This window comes from Odocoileus virginianus, chromosome 24 (assembly GCF_023699985.2).
Source record: "Odocoileus virginianus isolate 20LAN1187 ecotype Illinois chromosome 24, Ovbor_1.2, whole genome shotgun sequence".
NCBI classification, from domain to species: Eukaryota; Metazoa; Chordata; class Mammalia; order Artiodactyla; family Cervidae; genus Odocoileus; species Odocoileus virginianus.
Window position 1 is genome coordinate 30,476,655 of NC_069697.1, and position 23,588 is coordinate 30,500,242.

The 23,588-nt window shown below is 43.2% G+C and overlaps 1 protein-coding gene and 1 long non-coding RNA gene across 12 annotated transcripts in view; one reads left to right on the forward strand and one right to left on the reverse strand.

Annotated features, from left to right (window-relative positions):
- Nucleotides 1-23,588, reverse strand: part of PCED1B (PC-esterase domain containing 1B) — a 188,532-nt gene that overhangs the window by 36,110 nt on the left and 128,834 nt on the right. For 4 of the 11 annotated variants that reach the window (XM_070454522.1, XM_070454521.1, XM_070454519.1 and 1 more), the window contains 2 exons: nt 18,713-18,915; nt 4,106-5,745 (listed from right to left, as the gene is read on the reverse strand). The exons of 1 other annotated variant lie outside the window; for it this stretch is intronic. In XM_070454522.1, coding sequence (XP_070310623.1) covers nt 4,381-5,694 — 1,314 coding nt within the window. In that variant the 5' untranslated portion in view covers nt 5,695-5,745; nt 18,713-18,915 and the 3' untranslated portion in view covers nt 4,106-4,380. Of the gene's footprint in view, nt 1-4,105; nt 5,746-14,184; nt 15,260-18,712; nt 18,916-23,588 lie in introns of those variants that run through there. 6 more of the 11 variants (XM_070454518.1, XM_070454517.1, XM_020889534.2 and 3 more) reach the window with 3 other exon arrangements.
- LOC139030849 (uncharacterized) lies at nt 18,907-22,615 on the forward strand. Its single transcript, XR_011483275.1, has 3 exons — nt 18,907-19,015; nt 20,885-20,935; nt 22,560-22,615. It is a non-coding gene; the product is annotated as an uncharacterized lncRNA (long non-coding RNA).

Below are 23,588 nucleotides of genomic sequence, written 5' to 3' on the forward strand. Positions count from 1 at the left end.
GGCATGAGTTCCAAGACACCCAGTGGATATCTGAAATTTTGGATAGTCCTGAATCTTATATATACTATGCTTTTCTCTATACATACCTATGACAAAGTTTAAAAATTGTAAGTTTACAAATTGGGCACAGTCAGATAATATCCAAATTGCTAGCATTATTCCTTTTGTAGTTTGCACCGTTGTTAAGTAAAATAAAAGACACTTGAACACAAGTACTGCAACAGGGTGACAGTTGATGTGATAATCCAGACTGGTACTAAATGACCAACGGGCTGGATACACTGACCAAAGGATGCCTCACATCCTGGGTGGAGTAGCGCCAGGGGATTTGGGGTTGGATGAGAAACTTCATCATGCTAATCAGAGGGGCACACAATTTAAAACCTGATTTAAATCTTTAAAGACCTGCAGTGCCAGGTCTTAGCTGCAGCACATGGGATCTTAGCAACCTTTGTTGTGGCATGTGGGATCTAGTTCCCTGACCAGGAATCAAACCTGGGTCCTCTGCATTGGGAGGATGGAGTCAGCCACTGGACCACCAGAGAAGTCTCCCACATGTTTTTTAAAGATATGAAAATGGTCTGTGGTTAAAATAAATCTTGGAAATCTATATTAAACACCTTTAACCAAGTTTATTTCGTACAGAACTACTCAGAGCCTCTAATACATTAAAAGCCATTTCACATGGGCTGACTAAAGAATGAATTCTTTTGTAAGCATCCGTGCCCATAGAATTCATGGAGTAGAGACCATGGCTCAAAGGGACATGTTTTAGAACATGTTTCTTTAAAGATTTATCAGTAAAGACTTGTGAAAAATTATATTTGTAAATTAAGAATGCAGTGATAATGGCTTTCCTTAAAGTTGTGACATTGAGAATATTGTTTCTAGTTTATAGCAACACACATACGGGAGTAGAAAAACAAGGGTAAATTCTTTCTCTGATACGATCTAAGGTTTCAAAACAACTCACCTTGGAGATCTGTGAACTGAAGTTTCCACAGACGGAGCTGCTGCTACGTATACCTCCGGAACCTAATATGAAAATTGCCTCAGGCTGTCAGGCAATGCAGGCAGTGGGAGGTGGGGAGGTGGATAGGGAGTGGGGTGGGCCGGCGGGCGGAAACAAGAGCTCTGTGGCTGACCAGGAACAACCAGGCTGATCCTGACCCTACCGGAGGATGTAAGGTTCCATTTGTTTTCAAATGCTGGGCTTGGCTTTGCTTATACTTAGGGAAAATAGAGTTACAGCTTTCAAGTTTTGGCTTTTGGTATAATGTATTACTATACCTTATTATAGATTGTGAGAAATATGCTTGCATGGATGTTAATTTCATCATTAAATTTCCTTTTTTTTCCCCCAGAAAACTTGAGACAAGAGTCAAATATAAAAAGCTGTCATTTCTGGAGACTAAAGATTTGGCCAAATGCACCCTTATTTCTAAGTCTTAACAATAGAGTAATAATTTCTCTCATAAATGTTGAATAATTTTGGCTCTTTTCATCAGACAATAGCTTGATTGCATTGCATTGCATTTCTTGTCTTAAGGAGTAGGAGGACAATAGCAAAAAATGGGCAAAGAAAAAAGCGCTAGGCTGGAAGATAAGGCTAGGGTATGTATGAAATTAACTGCAAGCACCCACTGAAGGCGCCCTCAGGCTGTAACTCCCACTGGGGGTGGGGAAGTCCCAGGGGTGTTAGCTTTCCAGATAACTTGGGTAAAGCTATGGGAGAGTTCCATAGAAAAGGAATCAAATACAGCCTCAATTCTGATTTAATCACATTATTACTTAAGGATACAATGTGAAGTGATTGTATTTTTGAACATTTAACTAAACACGCTTGAACACCTTTGTCAGGTACCACACTAGTAGCCATTTGGAATTCAACAGGTGAAAAAGACTCCTACAGACGCTAACAAACAAGTAGCTGATGCTTGTTTGATGCCCCTGAGTGGGGAGAAAAACAAAGGAATAGAGTGTGTTATGATGGTCCCAATAGCACTTTTAGATTAAATGGTCATGGACGACCTCTTAGGGGATGACTTGGAAGGTGCAGGTGGAAGAATGAAGAGTTAGATATCCAAAGAACTAGGGGGCAGAGGATTTAGAACATTCCAGGCAAGTGCAAAGACCCAAGTTACAGAAGAGCTTGACATGCTATATAAACAGAAAGAAGTCTTGTGTGGTTGACAGTGTAAAGGACAATGAGAGTTCTAGAAGATAACACTTCAGGGACAAACAGAAGCCTGATCATGTAGGACAGCACAGGACATAGTAAGGATTTTACTCTGGGATAATGGACTTGGACTTCTGAGCTCCAGAACTGGGAGGGAATAAATGTGTTGTTTTAAGCCACCATCTTTGTCATATTTGTTACAGCAGCCATAGGAAATACAGGTGGGAAGATTGAGTTTACCTGCACTCCCAAACGTCCAAGAGAAATAGGACTGTTAAGTGATTGATGTCATTTAATTCACAACATAGTGGATTCATCACTGAGTCAGTGTCTGGTGCTCAGCATTGTATATCTAAGAACTCATTCTCCTTGATTCATCAGTCATGATCGGATTAAAGAGGATGAAAAATATTAACTCACAAAAGAGATATAAACCACACCACCAACTCATTGGCTTATTCATGGAAGTAGAAATACTAAATGCATCAGCTTACTCAGATCAGCAGCTAAGTGCTGCTTGACTTTGCTTGGGAGTTGTAAAGCCAGAATGATGGCAATGAGCTCATTTTATTGCTTAAAGTTACCAAATCTCATAGCCTGCTGCACTCATCTCTATGGGATGAGAACATTTACACTGGCCAGACGAATCCAATCTCTCCTGACTATGTTGCGACATTCTGACAAATTCTGGCTTGTAGAATTTTCTGTGAAGAATTTGTAGAATCTCCTTTGTGAAGTCCTCAAAGATTCCTTCTGAGTGCACCACAAGGATTAAATGTCAATTTACATCATCTCAGGTAGTCTCACCAGGAAAAAACATACTTCACTTCATCTTTCACTCACTTATTCTTTCAAGAAATAGTATTCAGAGCTTACTAAGTGCCAGAGACTACACTAGGATTTCAGACACAAAGGAAGCTAAAAGCCCTATTTTTATTTCAGTGGATTAAGAGTTTCTATATATTTCTTCTGTAAATAGCAGGTCTCACTCATGTCTTAAGATTTCATGAACTCCATTTTTGCAGAATGTTTCCTTACCCTCATTGCCAAATTTAGGGATGATCCAACTGAGGACCTATAAAGCAGTCAAGTCAATTCAATGAAAAACCCTATAATCTGGGCAGTTTTAGTTATGTCCTATTTTGATCATTTTATCTTAGTAGTATTTCACTATCTAGAGTGAAAATTTCGATCTCAATAATTTTTGCATTCCTACAAAACAGAGAAGAGATGGTTGTGGCCACCTGTGCAATTTGCAAGAAAGGGATTTGTACACTGGGTGGTGCGTTGCAACTCCTCATTTTATTCTATGATACACTGCCACTGACTGCAACTTAGTTTTCTCAAGTCCCAAACTATAGACTATTAAAGAAATCACAAAGTCACAACCATGCCATCCACTCTGGTTTACATACAAAAATTAACCTGCACATCTAGCCAATGAACCTCGGGTTATGGAACTGGAGGGGTTTTTCATCATCTCTTCCATAGGAAGACCATGTTTGGTAAACTTCCCTTCTTGGTTTGTTGTGGTATAAATCAAGCTTGAAAGTTTATATAAACTTGAAACTAGTATAAACTACAAAGGAGTAGTGGAGAAGTGATTTTTCTGGGTGACCTACAAGGAGTCACTCATCTCCTGGCCTCAGTTTTCTTGTCTGTAAGTGTTAAATTTTATGTCTTTCGTTTCCTCAGTTCTAAGATTCCACGATTTTTTGAGACTCTCTGGTAAATAGCACCACAAAAAGTTAAAAGTTATTTCGTTTATTTATAAGGAATCAGATCTATTTTATGGAAACCCTTTGGTGAAATTCCATTTTGAGTAGTTTTGAGGCCATAACCATACAGTAGATATTGTCCCTGCTGCTATGAGATGTTCAATAGAAGGGAGAGGCATCATTAAATACAAACTCAGGAAATCCACAATGACTTTTATGAAACAACTTTTTAATTTCAACTGTATATTTACAAAAAGACAGAGAATAAGGAGCAGGAAGGCAGGAATGATGCCTGGCCACCTCCCAGGCATCTGGGAGTGCAGAAAGAGGCCATGGACAACATATATGTGTCAGACTGATCTTCCCTGCCATCACTGGTAACAGCAGTGGACAAAAGGTTTCAGTGAAGGAGGTCAGCCTATTTGGGACGAGGCAGACCACGTTCAGTCCAAGTGCGAGAGGAAGAAGGCCCAAGTCAGTCTATTAAGGTCTTGGCTCTTTATAGGCCGAGGCCCTTCTCTTGGAAGTTTTAGGCCGCTTTCTCCAGGGCATGTAGGGGTCAGGGGGATGATACCTGGGAAAACCCCTATGGACCGCAGGGACCCGTTGCTCATAACAGGGTGGAAGGAAGCGGGGCATAGGCGGCTGGGGACCATACCGAAAGTCACCTTGGGCAGCAAATTCTGTTTGGCTAGATGGGGGGACATCTGAATATAAACAGTTAAAGGCCAATTGATCCGATTGGAAAGTATGGTCTGAAGAAAAACCGGTATCCTGGGGGCAGAATGGGAATGGGGGCATCACCGGGTGAAAGGGGATGGGATGAGGTTGTAGGGACAGGAGTGGAAACAGGGGTGGGCGGGGAGACGGTGTGGGGAGCAGGGGTTGGCGCCCCGGGAGAGGCAAAGGTCTGGGCGGAGGGCAGGCCGGCTGATCTCCGTAGACCAGGGGCTGCCTCTCAAGCCTCCGGCCAGGTCTTCCTCTCTCAGGGCCATCCGTGATCCACTTGCCCACTGGGTCTCGCTGGGGCAGCTCTACCCCCCAGGCGTCGGCCACGTGGGCCAGCAGGAGCTGGGAGAGGTGGCGGTGTGCGCGCTCGTTCCAGTGCACTCCGTCCGTCTGCAGGAACTTCCCTGTGTGGCGGCGGAAGTGGAAGTGCAAGTCCAGCACATCGAAGCCGTGCTTTTGGGCCTCGGCAGAGCTGTAGAAGTTGGCTTCGATCACCCGGCTTTTCACGGAGGCGGATGCTAACCGGATCTCGGGGGGGACGAAGCGGTTGGTGATTCTGTCGCCCACGGGCATGGCCGTGTTCCACACCAGGAGGCACGACTCGGACAGCACCTGGCGGAGGTGCCCAAACAGTCTCTCCAGGTTCCGCCGGTAACTAGGCCAGAAGTCCTTCTCGTACCTGGTGATGTCCCAGAGGCACGAGTTCATGATGACCAGGTCCGGGTGATGCTCGCCAGCCTGCAGCTCCTCCAGGACGTCCTCCAGGTAGTCGTTGTACACGCGCGTCAGGAAATAGAAGCGCACCAGGTGCTGGCCGGAGCAGAACTGGCGCACCTCGCGGTAGTGGGTGCCGTTGTGCATGCGGCCCAGCTGGCCCCCACGCACCAGCTTATCCTGCTCGAAAGTGTGCTCCCCCTTGGCCTTGAGCTGGCTGGGTGTGAGCAGGCAGTCTTTCTGCAGCAGGAGCACCAGATCCTTGTACACAGCCCTCTGGACCGAGTCCCCCAGGACCACCACGAACTTGTTGTGGAGCAGCTGCCGCACTTCGGAGGCCAGTAGGTGGACCATGACGCCCGTACCGCCTAGCTCCTTCCTTTCTCTCAGCGGGTCTGCGGAAGGCTAGGACAGAAGGAGAGAGCGCATGGGAGGGACCCACCTCGCGCAGGACGTGGGCCCGCCCACGGCGTGGGCTGGAACTCTGGCCTGGGACGTCTGAAGGGCGGGGCTCCACTACCCTCCGCCCAGAGAGAAGGGGAGCCCGGAGCCAGAATCCCTGGTTGGCCCAGAGGAAGTTTCTGCTTGAGACATGACTTTGAATACCCAGAAAACCCAGGTCCCATGGCCAGGAAGGGCCCCGCCCTCCCCGGCTGGAGGTGCCACTGCCAAAGACACCCCATCACCCGCCTGGAGACATCTCGGATGCCTGACAAGTGGGGAATGGTTAGGAAAACTTTGCAGAGGTTAAATAATGAGGATTATGATCAAGCAAGAACACAGAGCGTGATATACTGTTAGCTGAGAAAGTTACATACCATATATGTGGCCATATCCCTGAAATGGTGTAAAATAGATATGTAAGCTAAGCTGCTTCCCACCAGGCTCCTAGGGAATTCCCTAGGCAAGAATACTGGAGTAGGTTGCCATGTCCTTCTCCAATAGATATGCATAGATAACATTGAAAGAAAATACACAAAACCAGCTTTAAATAGGATAGTAGGATCATGGGTGACTTGCTTCCCCCCTCCTGTTTTTTGTAAATATATTTTACATAGTCTTAAAATCAATTTTAATAATAACTTAATGTTTCTTATCAATGGGACTTGTAAAAAATAAAATTGGAAATAATTCACAAGTGCTTCAGCTGCAATATTCTTTGTTTTTCATTTGAAGGAAATTGGCTTTGGCGTAAGAAATATATTGAGCTAAAGGCCAGTGAGACTCAATAGAAGAGTTCTCTGTCCTTCCCTCATGTACCTAAACGCAAGATATAAATTTTCTGAGGAAGGTGACCCTTCCCCCACCAAGGAGAGAAGAGTCAAGAAAGAAGACAAGGAATTGTCAATACAAAGATGAGTCTGCATAAACAAACCTTACTAAAATAAAATAGCCCTTATTTTCCTTTAATAACCCCATATATCCCCTTCTCCACACTTATTATCCCTTGAAACACAAGTCCCTTTGTTCTCTGTTAAAATGGTAATATAAGCCCAAGTCTAACTAGTTAAAACTTTGAGTTCCATTCCTTTTCTGTGAACTGTTGTGCACATAGATATTAATTAAAAAACTGTATGCCTTTTCTGTTAATCTACGGTAATTTTATTCACAGGGCCCCAGATACTAACCCTAAGAATATAGAGAAAAAGTTTTCTTCCCCAGAACACTGAATAAGCTGTTAAAAGTTGTGAAACTTGTCTTCAGAACTTCAGATTGAGTTTATTTCAAGCTGCCATTTACAGCCATATCCACTAATGAATAAAAGGTGGAAACACACTGAAATACTAAGTGTCACATGGGGAGGAACATGGCACGCCCTTCACACACTTACAAAGAAGCTGTTAAAATCTGCTGTGGCTTGATAGATGTAGGCTATCATGCATTAGAAAAAATTTTAATAGGTGTGGTGGATAGCTGTTAATAAATTACACATTTGGTTTTTAAAAGCTATACTCATGGTTTTAAATGAGTACGAGCCCAGAAATAAAAACATGAAGATGGGTAGAATACAGAAGTATTCCCCTAAGAACAGTTACAAATATTGCCTTATTTGAATCTTCATTCAAAAACATTTGCTATCAAATAAAAAGCTTAAAACCAGGATTTTGCTCATTGTGGCACAACAAAATTAAACATAATTAAACTCCAAATCCCACTGGGGCTCAGGCATATTCTCTAGTTTATATTCACTTATTCATCCAACTCACACTTACTAAGCACTCACTAAATGCTTCACATGGGGCTTTCCTGGTGGCTCAGAGGTAAAGAATCCGCCCACCAAGCAGGAGACCTGGGTTCCATCCCTGGGTTGGGAAGATCCCCTGGAGAAGGAAATGGCAACCCACTCTAGTATTCTTGCCTGAGAAATCCCTTGGACAGAGGAACCTGGCAGGCTCCAGTCCTGCTGCTGCTGCTAAGTCGCTTCAGTCGTGTCGGACTCTGTGTGACCCCAAAGACGGCAGCCCACCAGGCTCCACCGTCCCTGGGATTCTCCAGGTAAGAACACTGGAGTGGGCTGCCATTTCCTTCTCCAATGCATGAAAGTGAAAAGTGAAAGTGAAGTCACTCAGTTGTGTCCAACTCTTTGCGACCCCATGGACTAGCCTACCAGGCTCCTCTGTCCATGGGATTTTCCAGGCAAGAGTACTGGAGTGGGTTGCCATTGCCTTCTCTGGCTCCAGTCCAGAGTCGCAAACAACCGGACACAGGACACAAGAATAACAAATGCTCCACATGGGGGATATAAAGATGTGTAAAACCCGGTCTTGCCTTTCAGGAGCAGATCAGATATATTCATTGACAACTGTAATACAAAGTTGAGAATGCTACAGTGTTAGTCGCTCAGTCATGTCTGACTCTTGCAACCCCATGGACTGTAGCCTGCCAGGCTCCTCTCCAGGCAAGAATACTGGAGTTGGTTGCCATTTCCTTCTCCCGGGGAACTTACTGCCCCAGGGGTCAAACGCAGGTCTCCTGCATTAGCAGGCAGATTCTCTACCATCTGAGCCACCAGGGAAGCCCATAGACAAATAAACAAAGGATGTGAAACTGGTTTGTAAACAGAGCTGGGCTGCTGGGGCAATAAGGAATCATGTCTGTGCACAAGTGTGCCAGGGCGCCTGTTCATGTCCAGTCAGGACGTGGGTCCGGAGGTCTGCCAAGGCAGACTGAGATGCAGGCAGAACGGGGCACTGAAGGCGGGCAGTCAGGAGGAACCTTTATATCTGTCTTTGACTGGCTGTGTGATCCTGGGCTAGTCCCTGCCCTCTCTGGTGCCAGGGTCCTCTCCTGTACAATGACAGTCCTGGATTTCGTGTAGCAGACACCCCGTTTCACCTTCTAGGCCAGGCAGGGCTGGTCCTTTGTGCTCCCTGGGATTCAAGTATGCAGTGAGGAAGAGAGTTGAGAGAGAAGAAATCATCAGAGAAGGGTTGGAGTACAAAGGAAATGTGCAAGAGGGGGTGTGACAGAGCATCTGGAGGAGCAGACCCAAGGCCCCCTGAGCCAGGACAGGAGGCGGCCAGAGGCTCTAGGTCGGCTACCTTCAAGTGCCATGAAAACAGAATGAGCAGGTGCAGTGGACTTTTAGGGATCTTTGCAAACAGGACTCCTCTACCCCAGACCCAAGTCTCCAAAGTGTAAAGTGAAATCTTTTCCCAGTATTTTCAGGGTTCCCGTGCTTGCTCCCTGCAAGAAAAGCTATGACAAACCTAGACAGCGTATTAAAAATCAGAGACATCACTTTGCCAACAAAGGTCCATATAGTCAAAGCTATGGTTTTTCCAGTAGCTGTGTACACATGTGAGAGTTGGACCATAAAGAAGGCGGAGCACTTAAGAATTGACGTTTTTGAATTGTGATGTTGGAGGAGGCTCTTGAGAGTCCCCTGGACAGCAAGATCAAACCAGTCAATCCTAAAGGAAATCAACCCTGAATATTCATTGGAACGACTGATGCTGAAACTGAAGCTCCAATACTTTGGCCACCTGATGTGAAGAGCCAACTCATTGGAAAGGATGCTGATGCTGGCAAAGATTGAGGGCAGGAAGAGAAGGGGGTGACAGAGGATGAGATGGCTGGATGGCATCACTGACTCAATGAACATGAGTTTGAACAAACTCTGGGAGATGGTGAAGGACAGGGAAGCCTGGCATGCTATAGTCCATAGGGTTGCAAAGAGCTAGACATGACTGAGTGACATCAACAAAAGCTACCCCAGTTCTATGTGCCCTCTCTGGGTTGGACTCTGGTCATACTCTGTCCTAGTCCCCTAGGGTAGAGGACACCATTCCTTTCCATTAGAATTCCCTCCCCTAGGGTGGCAGATGTGACAACCGAGTGCTGTCTCCTTTAGCAGTACTGTGTTTACATGGCCCAATACATTCCTTCTCTGAGTGTGAAGTGCCCTGGACTTGAACTCATGGATGTGAGTCAAATTCACTGCTTAAAAGTTGTGGAGAATGGAGGCACTTAAGTGAAGAACAATGCTTTTCATCTGTGATTTTCCTCATCTGTAAAATGGGACTTTTAGCACCCACTTCAGAGATTTGATCTGAAGAAGTGGTTAGAACAATGTCTTGATAAATAGGGTGGATATGAGTTACTATTTGTAAAGTAAGTTCAAGAACACTCGGATAATCATCTGTAAACGAGGGTTACACCATTTGTGCTGTAAAGATCAAATGACAAGCAAGTGAGATTTTGAATAAAACAAAACTAACGTTATTTGAACAGATACGGATGCCAAATACTTTGCAAATGTTACCCGATTTTCGAGATAAGAAGGATCTTCAAGTGATGGACGTGAAGTGACTCAGCCGTGTCCAACTCTTTTTGACCCCATGGGCTGTAGCTTGCCAAGTTTCTCTGTCCATGGAATTCTCCAGACCCGAATACTGGAGTGGGTAGCTCTTCTCTTCTCCAGGGGATCTTCCCAACCCAGGAATTGAACCCAAGTTTCCTGCATTGCGGGTGGATTCTTTAGCATCTGAGCCACCAGGAAGCCCACCCGGGAAGATTTAAAGCTACTGATGGCAAACCGTCCCTGTGGGAGATAGCCCTTAGAGCTGAACCCCCTGCAGTCTGAATCCAAAAGCTCAGGCTGAGGTCAGGGAGATATTTGAGGGCGAGATGGGAGAAGAGTGTTTCAGTGTTTCATAGGAAATCCTTTGGGCTTAGTGGTAAAGAATCCACCTGCCAATGCAGGGCACTCAGGTTCAATTCCTGGGTTGGGAAGATCCCGTGAAGAAGGGAACGGCAACCCACTCTAGTATTCCTGCCTGGGAAATCCCATGGACAGAGGAACCTGGCGGGCTACAAGCCATGGGGTCACAAAGAGTCGGACACAACTCAGCGACTCAGCAGCAGCAACAACAGGTAATTGTTTATCTGCCTGCTCAGGGGAGATGATCCATGTGATCTTAGGGTAGGGGTTGGGGGGCTGCAAGTGAGGATATAGATGTTGGGTTGATCAAAAAGTTCCTTCGGGTTTTCCAAGGCTGTTGTGGATAAACCTGAAGGAACTTTTTGGTCAATTCAATAGATATAGATATGATCTCAAGCAAGAGACCTGCAAAAATTGAAAGACCTGGGTTCTAGAATAACCAAAACAAATTTCTACAGATTTCAGAGCCTCACAGTATTTGAGAAATTCTGGCTGCCTTATATGCTGACCAGTGAACCTTACCTACCCAGATACTGTTACAAGGGCTTAGAGCCAAAATCAAGCAAAAATGTCCAGCTAAGAATTTCTTGCTGTTCTTCTGCAATGTAACATGCAGATTGGACTGTAAGAAAGAAGGGAGGAGGAAGTGACTGGGAAGAAACATTCCAGTTAGAAGCTGAAACTGAAAGGAAATTCATGAAATTCTTGATAAACTTCCTGTCACAACTGTAACAGGATTAACAGATCAGACCTTCTCAGGACCGTGGGAAAAAATCATTTAAACTAAGATGTCAAGCATTAAAAACAAAACCTAACAAAAACAAAGTAATTTTTTCAGGGGTAGGGTGAATGAAGAATAATTTGGAGAGCTGAATCTTCTCTGGTCTAAAAAAAAAAAAAAAAGTTGGCAAGTTTCATTTTCAAAGCTCCTTTGATTTTTAAAAATGAAACAAAAAAGAGATTTGAAAACTATCAGTTCAGTGATTTTTTTGGCCTAAGGGTTTTTCTTTGCTTCAAACTTGCAAAAACTTAACAGCTATTTTATAGATTAATTGACTCGTTATTAAGGAATTTATTGAGAACTAGATATAATGCTAGATGCAAGGAGTAGATATAAAAAGGCAGTCTCTTTCAAGAGGGTGGGTAAGAGAGTGGACACATAAAAATATCACTTAGAACTGATGCATATAAATGAAATATCAAAGCTGGGATGAAGAGTCAAGGAGGAAGGAGGAGGAGATAAATGGATAATCAGTGCAATCTGTGAGTCCAACCTCAAATTAAAATCGATTTTTAAAAGTTTTATGATCATTGCTCAAATTTTAATTGTAAGTAGTTCCATGTTTTTCTGTTTTCAAAGTAAAATTTGGGCTTTGGCTAATGCTCTGACAGAAATATACATTATTGATGGCTACTATTGATGCTACAATAAATTATTTTGTGGCATCTTGCTTAGATTTCTGTTCGGGGATAATTAATTTTTAATGGCTTCATAAACCATCATTTATAAATCATTGACTATTGCTTTATAACTATCACAAACCAAACACATAGCATTTGTTTTTTTATTAATCAGTGTGTTGTAGAAATTAGGTTAGTCTTTTTTCTTATTGATTTTTGGTAACAGGAAGAGTGGCAAAGCTATATAGACCAGTTACTCCAGAGACCCTACGAAGAAGTCTTAAATCACAGAGGTAATCACTAACGATTAGGATGCTGTTTTGATTAGAAGTACTTTTGTTTTGTAGAAGTACTTTACCTAGTTCAGAAGTTTCTTGTACATGACCAACTATCTTAATGCAACATTGTACTAGGCATATTAAACAGATTATTTCCTCCTAACTGCATTTTTGGTGATCAAATCTATGTTTGAGCTATCCAAGATTCCCTTAAATGTTAAGAGAACAGATGGTGCAAATAAAATTATTTTTCGTGAACTCACCAGTACAGCATACCAGTTCTTGATATTTGTTCAGTTTTCTAAGTGGAATTTAATGTTGTCAAAAATTAAATTGGTATCATGTCAAGTTTTCAAAGAAAAGAGAAAAGCAAAAGATTCAAACTTCTCTTCTGAGGACGGGGATTTCTCAAGAGACTGACCTTTTGATTTGGGGCAAGTCACTCCTCTATAAACATGAAAATGGAAATCATGCAGTCCTATTATTTTAAAAAGTGGTTTTAGATGAAATTTTTAAAGATACATGAAAGTACTGTGAAATACTATGATAAATAAAGCAACAGAAAGTTGTTTTCCAAATAGTAACCATTGGAAAGACCGATTTTAATGCCCCACCCCCACCAACCTCATGTCCAATATAGGCCTTAGCTCTGCAGTTCATTAATTCAGAAAAAATATAGAAAACACTTCGTATACCTTGGTCTGTGAAGCTGTCATTCTGTAAGTTTGGCCACCCCCACCAACCTCATGTCCAATATAGGCCTTAGCTCTGCAGTTCATTAATTCAGGAAAAATACAGAAAACATTGCGTATACCTTGGTCTGTGAAGCTGTCATTCTGAAAGTTTGGCTCACATCCTCCAACAACCCTCACAGCTCCTCTGCCCCATCCCAACACGTCACATGACCCATATATCTCACTTGGCTATTCAGTTAGTTATATAGCACAGCTAAAATCTCAGAAACTTATGGTATAAATGGAAAATTGAACTTAGACTAATGATCTTCAAACTGGGCTCCACATAACCATTAAATTCTCCTTGTGGAGGCAAGAATCTCTGTGGACACATTCAAATTTGTATCCATACCGTCTTCACTGGGCCACAAACTTAATTTGTGATTTTTTTTGTAATAAAATATCAACAGAAGAATTGCACACATTTGAAGAGTTTGAAAACTGCCAAGTTTAAAAATCCTTAAGGCAGCATATTTTTCTCATAGTAGTAGTCTAATATAAAAAATTCCCTATGGACTATACAAAGAAATGCAGGAAACATCCTTTATGCATGAAATCCTCACTATTAGGTTTATAGTACCTGATAGGCAGGTAACTTCTATAAAAACAAGAAATAAACTATGGAGACTTTATTCAAAGAGCCCCATTAAACAAACAAAAAAGCAACAAACAAACAAAACCCACAAAATTTGTGTTTTACCAAAGACTAGTCTAAAGTGAAAAAAAAAAATCAGAGTAAAAAAATCAAAGCAATTCAAATAAACAAAATATGGTTTCAATCATGTACAGCCATTGACAAACTTCCACATTCTGGTCTCGAACCATTATTTAAACCACATTTGCTAATTCTCTACCGATTAGTCCTTGAACAGGAACGAGAGAGATACTGAAAGCCAGTGAGCCCGCTTTCACGTCCAGGAGACGACAAAGTCAGAAGTGGACTCTGGCCTTGAACGGCCGTGTGCTCCGGGATGGCTTCCCCCTCCCCCACCCCATCCCCCCCACCCCTGCGCCACAATTTTTTCTGTTGTCACACCGGGGTAATGGCCCCCCACTTCACTCCATAATAGTGAAGATGAAAGATCCACGTCAGCGTCCCTCAAGGGCCTAGGACAATACCAGTCTTGCATTAGGCACCTTTCAACCCTTAGCACACCTCCTCCCCTGGGGAGAACACTAGACCTCTGAGGACGGCTGGCGCTGGCTCCCTCCCTCACACTTCAAACCCACAGCTCCCTTCCTCCCTCCTGCGGGGACCTAGAGGTACCTCCTCAGGTGTGAAGGCGATCCCTCAACTCAGCCGGTCTCCTGCATCCTCGGGCACTTTGCTCCAAGAGGTCCCTCAGAGAGGGGAGAATTATGCATTCCACGTTTTCTTCCCGCTCCCTGGGCTGGCTCCTTTCTTTAAACCTTAAACATATTCTAGTTTCTCGCTTTAAAAAAGAAAGGAAACTTCTTTGACTCCACCTCCAGGACGGTCCTATCTTTTGTTTCCCCTTCAAGGCCACTTTTTACAAAGTTGTTTGAACTGGCTGTCTGGGTCCTCACCTCCCACTCACTCCTCCGTTTACTTGAAATTTGGCTTCCAGCTCCACCAAAGCGAAGAAACGTTTGTCAGCAGATCCCCAACGATTTCCTTGTTCTTTCAGCGGCTGCCTCTTGGGCCTTATCACATCTATAACCTTCCTAGTCCCCCGGGGCTGGGGCACTGCGGAAGATTCCCCTCTGTGACCCTGCCCGAGTCTGACACCGCGGCCGCCCGTCTCACCTCCCCCAGTATATCCTTTGTGAGTTTCTCTTTCTCTGGCGATCCCCAAACGTCGGTCTTTCTCAAGGCCCACTCACTGGCTCCCTCCTTTTCTTCAGCATTCTTTCCCTCGGTAAATTCATCCACGCTCTCAGCGTCCACCCGTGAGGTGAACAGAAAGCCCCCTTTGTCCCCACAGTTCTGGTTTACTTCTGTTTCTCCAGCCTAGTAGTTAATCGCCACCCTTTTCCTAAAAGTCCTAGTTGGGATGGAAACAAACGAGACAGTCCCCCTATCACTTACTATTTGTATGCAGATGACTCCGAATTGGTGCCTTAAAGCACAGAGGCTGATAAGGTGGGCCCTTGAGTCAGCCCCCTGGGTTAAAACCCTGCTCCACTCCATTAGCCTCTGAGACCCTGGGGCGATAATGTAATCTCTCTGCACTTAAGAAATCTAACCTACAGAACAGGAATACTACAGTGGACTTCCTTTAGAATCGAGGGTTAAATGAACACATGTGAAGGCCTTTGCATAAGGTCTACCATATTTTTAAATGAATAAATTTAGCTATCTCAAACTTGTCTCCTGAGTTCCTGACGTTCTAGTGAGTAGAATAAGGTGAGTTCAGGTGAGATTTCCTGGGGGGGCGGGGGGGAGGGGGGGGGGGAGGAGCAAGAGGTGACTTAGTCTGTGTGGGCCTTTTATCACTTGTAAATTCTCTGGATACCACTATCCTCCCATCAGACTGTGGCTGAATTCCTCACTGAAGACTCCTGTGACCTTTGAACAATCTTTCCAAAGGTAAATACCGATCATCCATGGGAATGACGGTGGTCTATTTTTCTGTGCACTTTCAGAGAACTGCGATATAATTTATGCTTAACATTGGCTGGGGATAACTTGGTGGAAATAAACTCTGCCTCTAAAATGCTTGGGTCAAGTCATTTTTATTTTTCATGACTGTGGCCATTTCCACCATTCCTAAAACATCAAAATCCTTCAGTGAGTGACAACTTGGATATGGATCAGCTCAACAGTTTCTTGGCAATTAAAAGGAGGAAAAAAAAAAAAAGATGTAATTTTAGAAAAGAGGAATGAGAATGTTGCTATATATTTTAGGAAACTGAGCAGTTTCACCTCTTTTAGATTTTATGCCTGACTTTTCTACTTTCCATAGATTTCTGATAACCCTTAAGGAAGTGTGTCTGTCTTTGACTGAAACTTTTCAAAATAGGAGAGATTTTATTTTATACATGTTTTCTCATATTTCTCAATTTCATATCTTCATTTTCATCTGATACACTAGCCTAACTACAACAGTTTGCATTTATAGACTTTGTTTTTTAACCTAGGAGATGCTCCTTCCTTCTGTGCATCTCTCCAAAGCTTGTGGATGAATTACAGAGCTCGTGTTTACCCAGAGGGCTTTTTCTTACCTGTTCCTTGTTTGTTCTGTGACTCAGCATTGTGTTCCCTAACCCCTTCCTCTCCTGAAATTCTGTTCCTTCTTTAAGACCTAGTTTAAAATACAGTTCTGTCTGAGAGCCTTCTTTAGTCCCAGCGAGAAAAATTCCCCCCTTCCTCTGACAGACATCTCTGTTTAGCCCTTGGTTCTGGCTTCCCTGGTGGTTCAGATGGTAAAGAATCTGGCTACAATGCGGGAGACCAGGGATCGATCTCTGGGTTAGGAAGACCCCCTGGAGAAGGGAACAACGGCTACCCACTCCAGTATTCTTGCCAGGGGAATTCCATGGACAGAGGAGCCTGGCGGGCTACAGTTCATGGGGTTGCAAAGAGTCGAACATGACTGAGTGACTTTCTGCCTTATTGTATAATTAACTGTCCATATGTTTTTCTACTCTAGTACATCCTAGTCCTGGGGGGCAGCAATGGGTCTCACTTATCCTTGTACCCCTCATGGACCAGTGTCTGAGGCAGAATATGGTTATTACCCATTGAGCATTTACCCTGTGCAAGGCCTCTTGTATACTCATGACCTAGTGAAGAAGGAACTATTATACCCATTTTACAGGTGAGTAAACTGAGGCTTGGAGAAGTTATGTCAATCATCCAAGGTTGTACAGCTGCTGAGAAGAGACAGCACTCATCCCTTCTGGACAGTGAATCTTCTGCTTGATTAGATAAGCATAAGATTTTGTTTTGCTTGGCTCAGATGGTAAGGCGTCTGTCTGCAGTGCGGGAGACCTGGGTTCGATCCCTGGGTTGGGAAGATCCCCTGGAGAAGGAAATGGCAACCCACTCCAGTACTCTTGCCTGGAAAATACCATGGACTGAGGAGCCTGGTAGGCTACAGTCCATGGGGTCACAAAGAGTCGGACACAACTGAGCGACTTCAGTTTCACTTTCACTTTCTATACCTATTTAGTGAAATCAAGAGGAAAAACTAATTTTATCTAAAAAAAAAGTTGCATGTAGTTTTCCTTTTTTATTCTCTGTTGATAAACAAAACAAAGCAATGCTGGGTGCACAGCTTTAATTTTTCTTTGTGAAAACAGGACAAGTATGAAGTCAACCTAGTTGTTTTTTACCACTTATAGTTAGCAATTCCTCTGAGTGAGTCAGTGGGAAAGTCAAGGCTGCACTAAAGCTACATTTGTGTTTCAGATGTTTCTATACTTACATTGACTAGATTATAACTACTCTAGATTCAATGGTTGAGTAAGAAGTTTCCATGATTGTAAAGGGTGGGGGTGGGGGTGGGTTGCTAATAATGACTAAATCCCTTTCAACTGATGAACAGGTCGGATTCTGAAAATTCTGTCTCCAGAAAGGGCCACAGAAGCCCATTTAACCAACGATGAGAGCACTGGTCTGAGTCAGCAGGCCAGAGGCTTCTGCCACCACCAGTGCTGACTTTACCTCTGTGTGTTTAAGCTTGAAATAGGAGAAATGGCCCCTGTGTTCCCCTAGGGAGATTGTTCAGAAGAGCTTTTAAAATGATATTATTTTATTATTGCTGTTGGTATTATTTTTTAACAGTATTATCTCATATTCAGATACTAGGTTTCTGTGGGGAACAAAGGTTTTGAATGGGAAAATGGCATTGTAAGAGCCAGATTCTGTCTGCTTCCTACCAACACTATTTGGTAGAAGCTCTGGGTTCCCACTGCTCTGCGTGGGATTTCCCTAGGTTTCAAGCCCGAGGCTGGGAACAGGAGGAGGGACCAGGTGCAGAAGGGGAGAGGGCCAAGGGAACTGAACCCGCCACCACACCAGGCCTTCCCCAAGTCCTGCTTCCCTCCCTTCAGAGCTGAGTTTGGGCCTAAGAGTTTGCTCCCACTGTGTGTTCAGCAGAGCTTACCCCTTATCCCTCAGTAACAAAACTAATCTAACAGCACTGCCTACCTCAGGGTTAATTGTGGAAATGAAATGCTCTGTAAACTCCATGGATGTTAAATGTTATTCTGAGTCATCTCAGCATATTTGGGGGATGGGACTTAGCAGTTAAAGAAACTGTCCAGTGATATGAAGTTTTATTACTTAAAAACTTAACTTATTATTTAGTGACATTGTTTAGTACCCTCTCAACAGTATATGCTCAGTGTTTTGTCTCCTCTATTTATTCCTCTTAAGACCTGGATAAAATTGGTACTTCATTTTCTCCATTTTACACATTCAAAAATTAAAAGATTGAGTCATCTGCCCAAGGTCATCCATTTTATAAAAAGCAGAGCTGGGAGTCATAACTGATGCCAAGCCTTTGTGGTCAACCACAACATACAAGATTACACAGACAATAGAAGCCTCGTCTCTTTTCTCTAGTTCACAGCTCACTGTTTCTCTGCACTGTATGCTTTGAGAGATTTAGTAGCTTATCAGTCACGCACCCTTATTAGACAATATTACAATAATAATAGTTGTCTCTTTAGGACTCTTCAGTTAAGTGGAGGTGGGGCGAAGTAGACTAGGATGGTGATTCCTTCCTATACATTAAGTGCCCCCAAAATGAGGATCCTAAGAAAGGCTGGTCAGAAATGTGAAATAGTAATGCTTAAAATAAAATGGGAAAACTGAAAGTACTTACTGATTAAAGTAACTGGTAATTTAGAAATGTGCTTCTCAGTTGGTCCTAGATCTTTTCCCTAGAGAGACTCCTTTTTCGGCTGGAGGTTGCTGTGTCAGGTTGGAGAGCCCACAGCCTGGGCTGCAAGGCAGATAAATTCACCTCTGGGGGCTGCTCTGTTTGTGAGCCAGCGGCTGGGGAGAAGAGGCCATTTCCGGTGGCATCTGGAGCAAATGACACAAATCAGCACTTTCTTGCGTTAGGAAGTGGAAGACTAATGACAGAAGCTTTAAGAACTGGGCAAATACGGAAACAAACTGATAAGTAAATCAAACTAGAGCTTCTTCCTGAAATTTTGGCTCTTAGCTTGCTTTCATTTCACATTTCTAAGTAATTTGGGTGTAATGTCTATTGACTCTTGCTTTGTTTCATTTTAACAATTCAAACTCTGGGTTCTTATCACCCTTATTTGTATGGTTTGTTCACAGCTGGGAAAGCTATTAGAAGGGGAAAGGGGGAAAGACAGTGAGGGGACTGGAAGCGGAAGTAAGAAGAGAGATATGAGAAAGGATGAGAGGAAGACTGGTCCCTTTTCTAATTAATTTTTAAAAGTCAGAATCCTGAATTTTTGTATGGGGGCTTTAAAGAGTTTACAAGCCACTTTCAAATCACTTCCCTTGCGCCTCCCACCTCCTGTGGGTGGAAGGATAGACCATTCCGGAGCTGCAGAAAGCAAGGGGTCTCAGCCCCAGGCCTCTGGTAAACACAAAAAGGCAAAGCCTCCTCTCCTGCTCCACTGGAAACCAGCAGAGGTGACAGGAAAGGGAAATGGGAAGTGGTTCTCTGATTGATTAGATAAGCTCAGAGCTTTGTTTTGTTTGGGAAGGATCTGACTTGGAAGAGGAGGAATATCACTTCTCCTAGAGATGCCAAGAGGAAAGAGAAGGAAGAAATAAATCAGAAAAAAGAAAACAAAAAAGAGGAAATGAAGTTTTAGAAGTTTTCCCCCAATAGCGAACCTTATAAAGTATGTCAAACACTTTAGGATAAGGTATCTCTCCATTGCTTTAAATGGTGTAAGAGACCTAAAGAACAAGAGTAACAGATTCCAAAATAGTGCTGAAATAATGTCCTTCATCCCTAGATTTTTAAAAATTCTATGTTTCAGGTAAATTGGCCTATTAAGTGATGCATTTATCTTTTCTTGAAAAATACTACTTTACTTCACTGACTGCTCAATGTATGGCTTAAAAATTAATCTCACATATTACACTTTGTTTTTATCCTGTTTTCTATAGCCACAAATCAAATTATTTCACACTTTTCCCATGAATTTAATTAGAATCATTATTGTGTCTCAAGGCAGGGCTGTATCTATAGCCCACCTGATAACTTTTGTATTTTAAACTTCAGAGTGGCTTATGACATCACTTTGAAAATGTGCCATTATTTGATTCTAGCTATTCTACAAATGAGTTCCAAATCTAACTTTAGTATTTAAAAATTCAGAGTAATCTGTGATATAACTTTGAAAACTTGCCATTATTTTGAGTCTAGCAATTCTGTAAATGAGTTGCTGATCTTTCCAGTTCTCTAAATTCCAGCTAGTGTGTACATGGTGAGAATAAAAGAACAATTTAGAGGATGACTAAAATTCACATAATCATCCTAAGACCAGAGAACAGAGGAGCTGTAATAATGCAAATGCTAATCTCACTTGTACTCTTTAAATTCAAAATGAATTTTTTTGAGACCAAGCAACAGATTATTTCCCACAGATTTTCTTACTTCCAAGAACTTATATGGAGAGAGTTACAATTGCTGTTCTGGCCCCATTTCATGTTCTGTAGCTCAGTGAGCTGGCTTTCTCACCCAGCTTTTTCCTAAAAGATAATGAGAACTATGCATGTATAATGTTTTACACTTAAAATGTGCTATCTCACAATAAATCCTGGTTTACAAAGTAAGGCAAGCTCTCATTATCTTCACTTTGCAAATGGTGAAACTGAGGCCCTGGGAGAGCTGAAATGACATAAATCACCTCGATGGATCAGCACAGTATAAAGCACACCTGACCGCTGGCGGTCATCTTCAGGGCCCTGTGGGGGGGGTGGGGGGGGTGGGGTGGGGGGAGGAGTCAGACAGGGCATACTGTCCTCATCGTCATCCTTACATCATTTTGCTTGTTTCTAGAAGCTACTTAATGCACAGCGTGCAGAAGTTCAAAAGGTGTATGAATAAGAAGTAAGTTTTCCTCCCTTTCTTGTTCCCTAATCCCTTGCTCTTCTTTCTAGAAACAATACTGTCATACCTTCTTGTCTGTTCTACCAGAAATATTCTATGCAGATATTCTACATCTCTCTGAAATATTTTATTCTTTCTTCCTTTTGAAAGAGTCAACTTCTATTTTTATTAAAGGCTCTGGAAAAACAAACGCCACTTAGAACCGACAGTAAAATGCAAAAAATCTGGTAAATCATCGATTGTTGCAAGCACTCAGATGTTTGAAATGCCACAGAAAACTCGAGATTCACAACAGCCTATAAAAAGAGGTGGGCTACTGTCCTCTTGGGTTTGGCCCTGATATCCCATCTGGGGACCACTCAGAAACCTTGATTTGTGATGTGGTAATTGCATGTCTTTTGATGGAGAGGACTGGAACCAGAGCGATGATACTATAAAATAAAGTGAACTGCCGGATGTCTGATTTTGGGGCCAAACACACTTGGGTTTGAAACTTGATTCTTTCACTTTGGGAGTCACTTAACTCCTCTGTGACTCTGCGATTTTCTCATCTGTGACATACGGATAATAACAACCACTACATAGAGGCATAGGTTTAATGAGAAAATAGATCCAAGTACCAGGTACACTGCCATGGATAGTAAAATATATCTATGTCATTAGCCATGACTCATTTTATTCAGTCTTTCGCTCATTCATTCAAAATAATTGTGGTAGGCACTGTACGAAGTGCTGGGGAGAAATCACTGTGAATAATACATGGGGGAAAAACCCCCCCCAAATACCTTGCCCTTATAGAGTTGATCTTTGTGTTGGGGGAGACAGGCAACTAAAGAGCAAGTGAAATAATATGTTAGATAAAAGAGAATAGGAACATGATTGCTGGATGGGGCAAAAGTAAGGACTGTGGGTTGGAATTTTAAATAGGGTGGTGACGGGGTTCATGACGCTCTACCCTAGAATGCATCACCTTGACATGTTAAATATTTTAAGCGAAAGAATGTGAGAAACAGCAGGTACTGGAAAGACTCTGACCACCACCCCCACCCTTCCCCACCCCACCCTGCAGCAAGTCTTAAGACCCCGTGTGGGAGAAGCCCTCTCCATTTAAGAAAGGAGCATCCTTGGACCTCCCCGATAGCTCAGGTGGTAAATAATCTGCCTGCAATGCAGATCCCTGGGAAGATCCCCTGTTGAAGGGAATGGCCATAAAGTATTCTTGCCCGGAGAATTCCACAGACAGAGGAGCCTGGGGGATACAGTCCATAGGATCGAAAAGAGTTGGACGTGACTGAGCGTCCTACACATACACAGCATCCTTATCTCTGAAGACAAAGGGACCCCAGGAATTCCAATAAACAGGGCTTGTTAAGTTCCCTCAGTTCACTGCCCTTTGTCCTATTGATCTTCAAATCCAGTTTGAAAACATTCAGGCCTATTCAATGGATGTGAGTTCAGCAAACTCTGGGAGGCAGGGAAGCCTGGCAAGCTGCAGTCCTTGGGGTTGCAAAGCGTCAAATTGACCCAGTGACTGAAATCAACAACAATCCTCCCTTTGGGTCTTCATTTCTTTAGAAAGGCTAATTTGTAACTTTTCTCTTGTTAATTTGTCTTTTGTTTGCAGATCCTGCTAAGAAACTTGCAATGAAAGTAAATAACCTTGGTCTGGAGGAGGCTGCCTTGAGAAGTTGGGGGGGGGGGGGGGGGATGGAGCAAACCTTCTGGAAATCTGGTGGGAGGAAGCTCCAAGCAGAGAGAATAAGGAAATGAATGAGACTGGGCTGGAGAGAACAAGGGAGGAACATACAGGAGATGGACTTTCTTCACACTGAGAAGAAAGAGGCAGATGGTGATGGAGTCCTTGGGCCTAGAAAAGAAAACAATGGTCTCAAAGGCCCTTGCTGAATCATCTAACTTTGGGGAAAACAAAACTGTTCCGGAACTTATTGCCTCCTGCCCAGGGGACTTACCACCCCCTGCCTAAAACCTCCCACCCCCTTCGACTACAAATGCCATCTCAACTAAAGGTTACTGAAAAAGTCCCGCCTGCCTAACATTTCCCTTATGCTTCCACAAACATCCCTTTAAATATGAAGCCTCCCTGATCCCTTTCACACTCAGCCTGGTCCTTAGGCCAACTGTTGCCCCTCCTTGCCTGAATAAAGGTAACCTAACTCCGTTGAGGTCGTCTCCTTTTCTGCCTTGGCCTGAACTATACCTTACAGATGGGAATTCCCTGGTGGTCCAGTGGTTAGTTAGGACTCCATGCTTTCATGCTGAGGGTGCGAGTGAGGGCTTGGGCTCCATTCCTGGTGGGATCCTGGAGAACTAAGATCATATAAGCCACGTTGTGGGGCAAAAAAAAAGGGAGGGGGCAGATTATGAGTCATTGAAAGGGCCTGGGCTTGTTACTTGAAAGCCACCATAAGGGGCTTGAGCAGAAAATTAACACCCATCTTAATAAGACTGGGATGTGAGGGAAAGCAGGAAGACCAATTAAGGAAGTTACCAAGTAATGCAGGAGTTGAGGCTTAAACCAGAGTGCCACTAGCCAAGGAATGAGAAAGGGTCAGATTCTGCATATATTGTGAAAGAGGTGACAGGATTTGTGGAGAGCAGATGGGGTGTGAGAGAAGGGGGGAATACAAAGCTA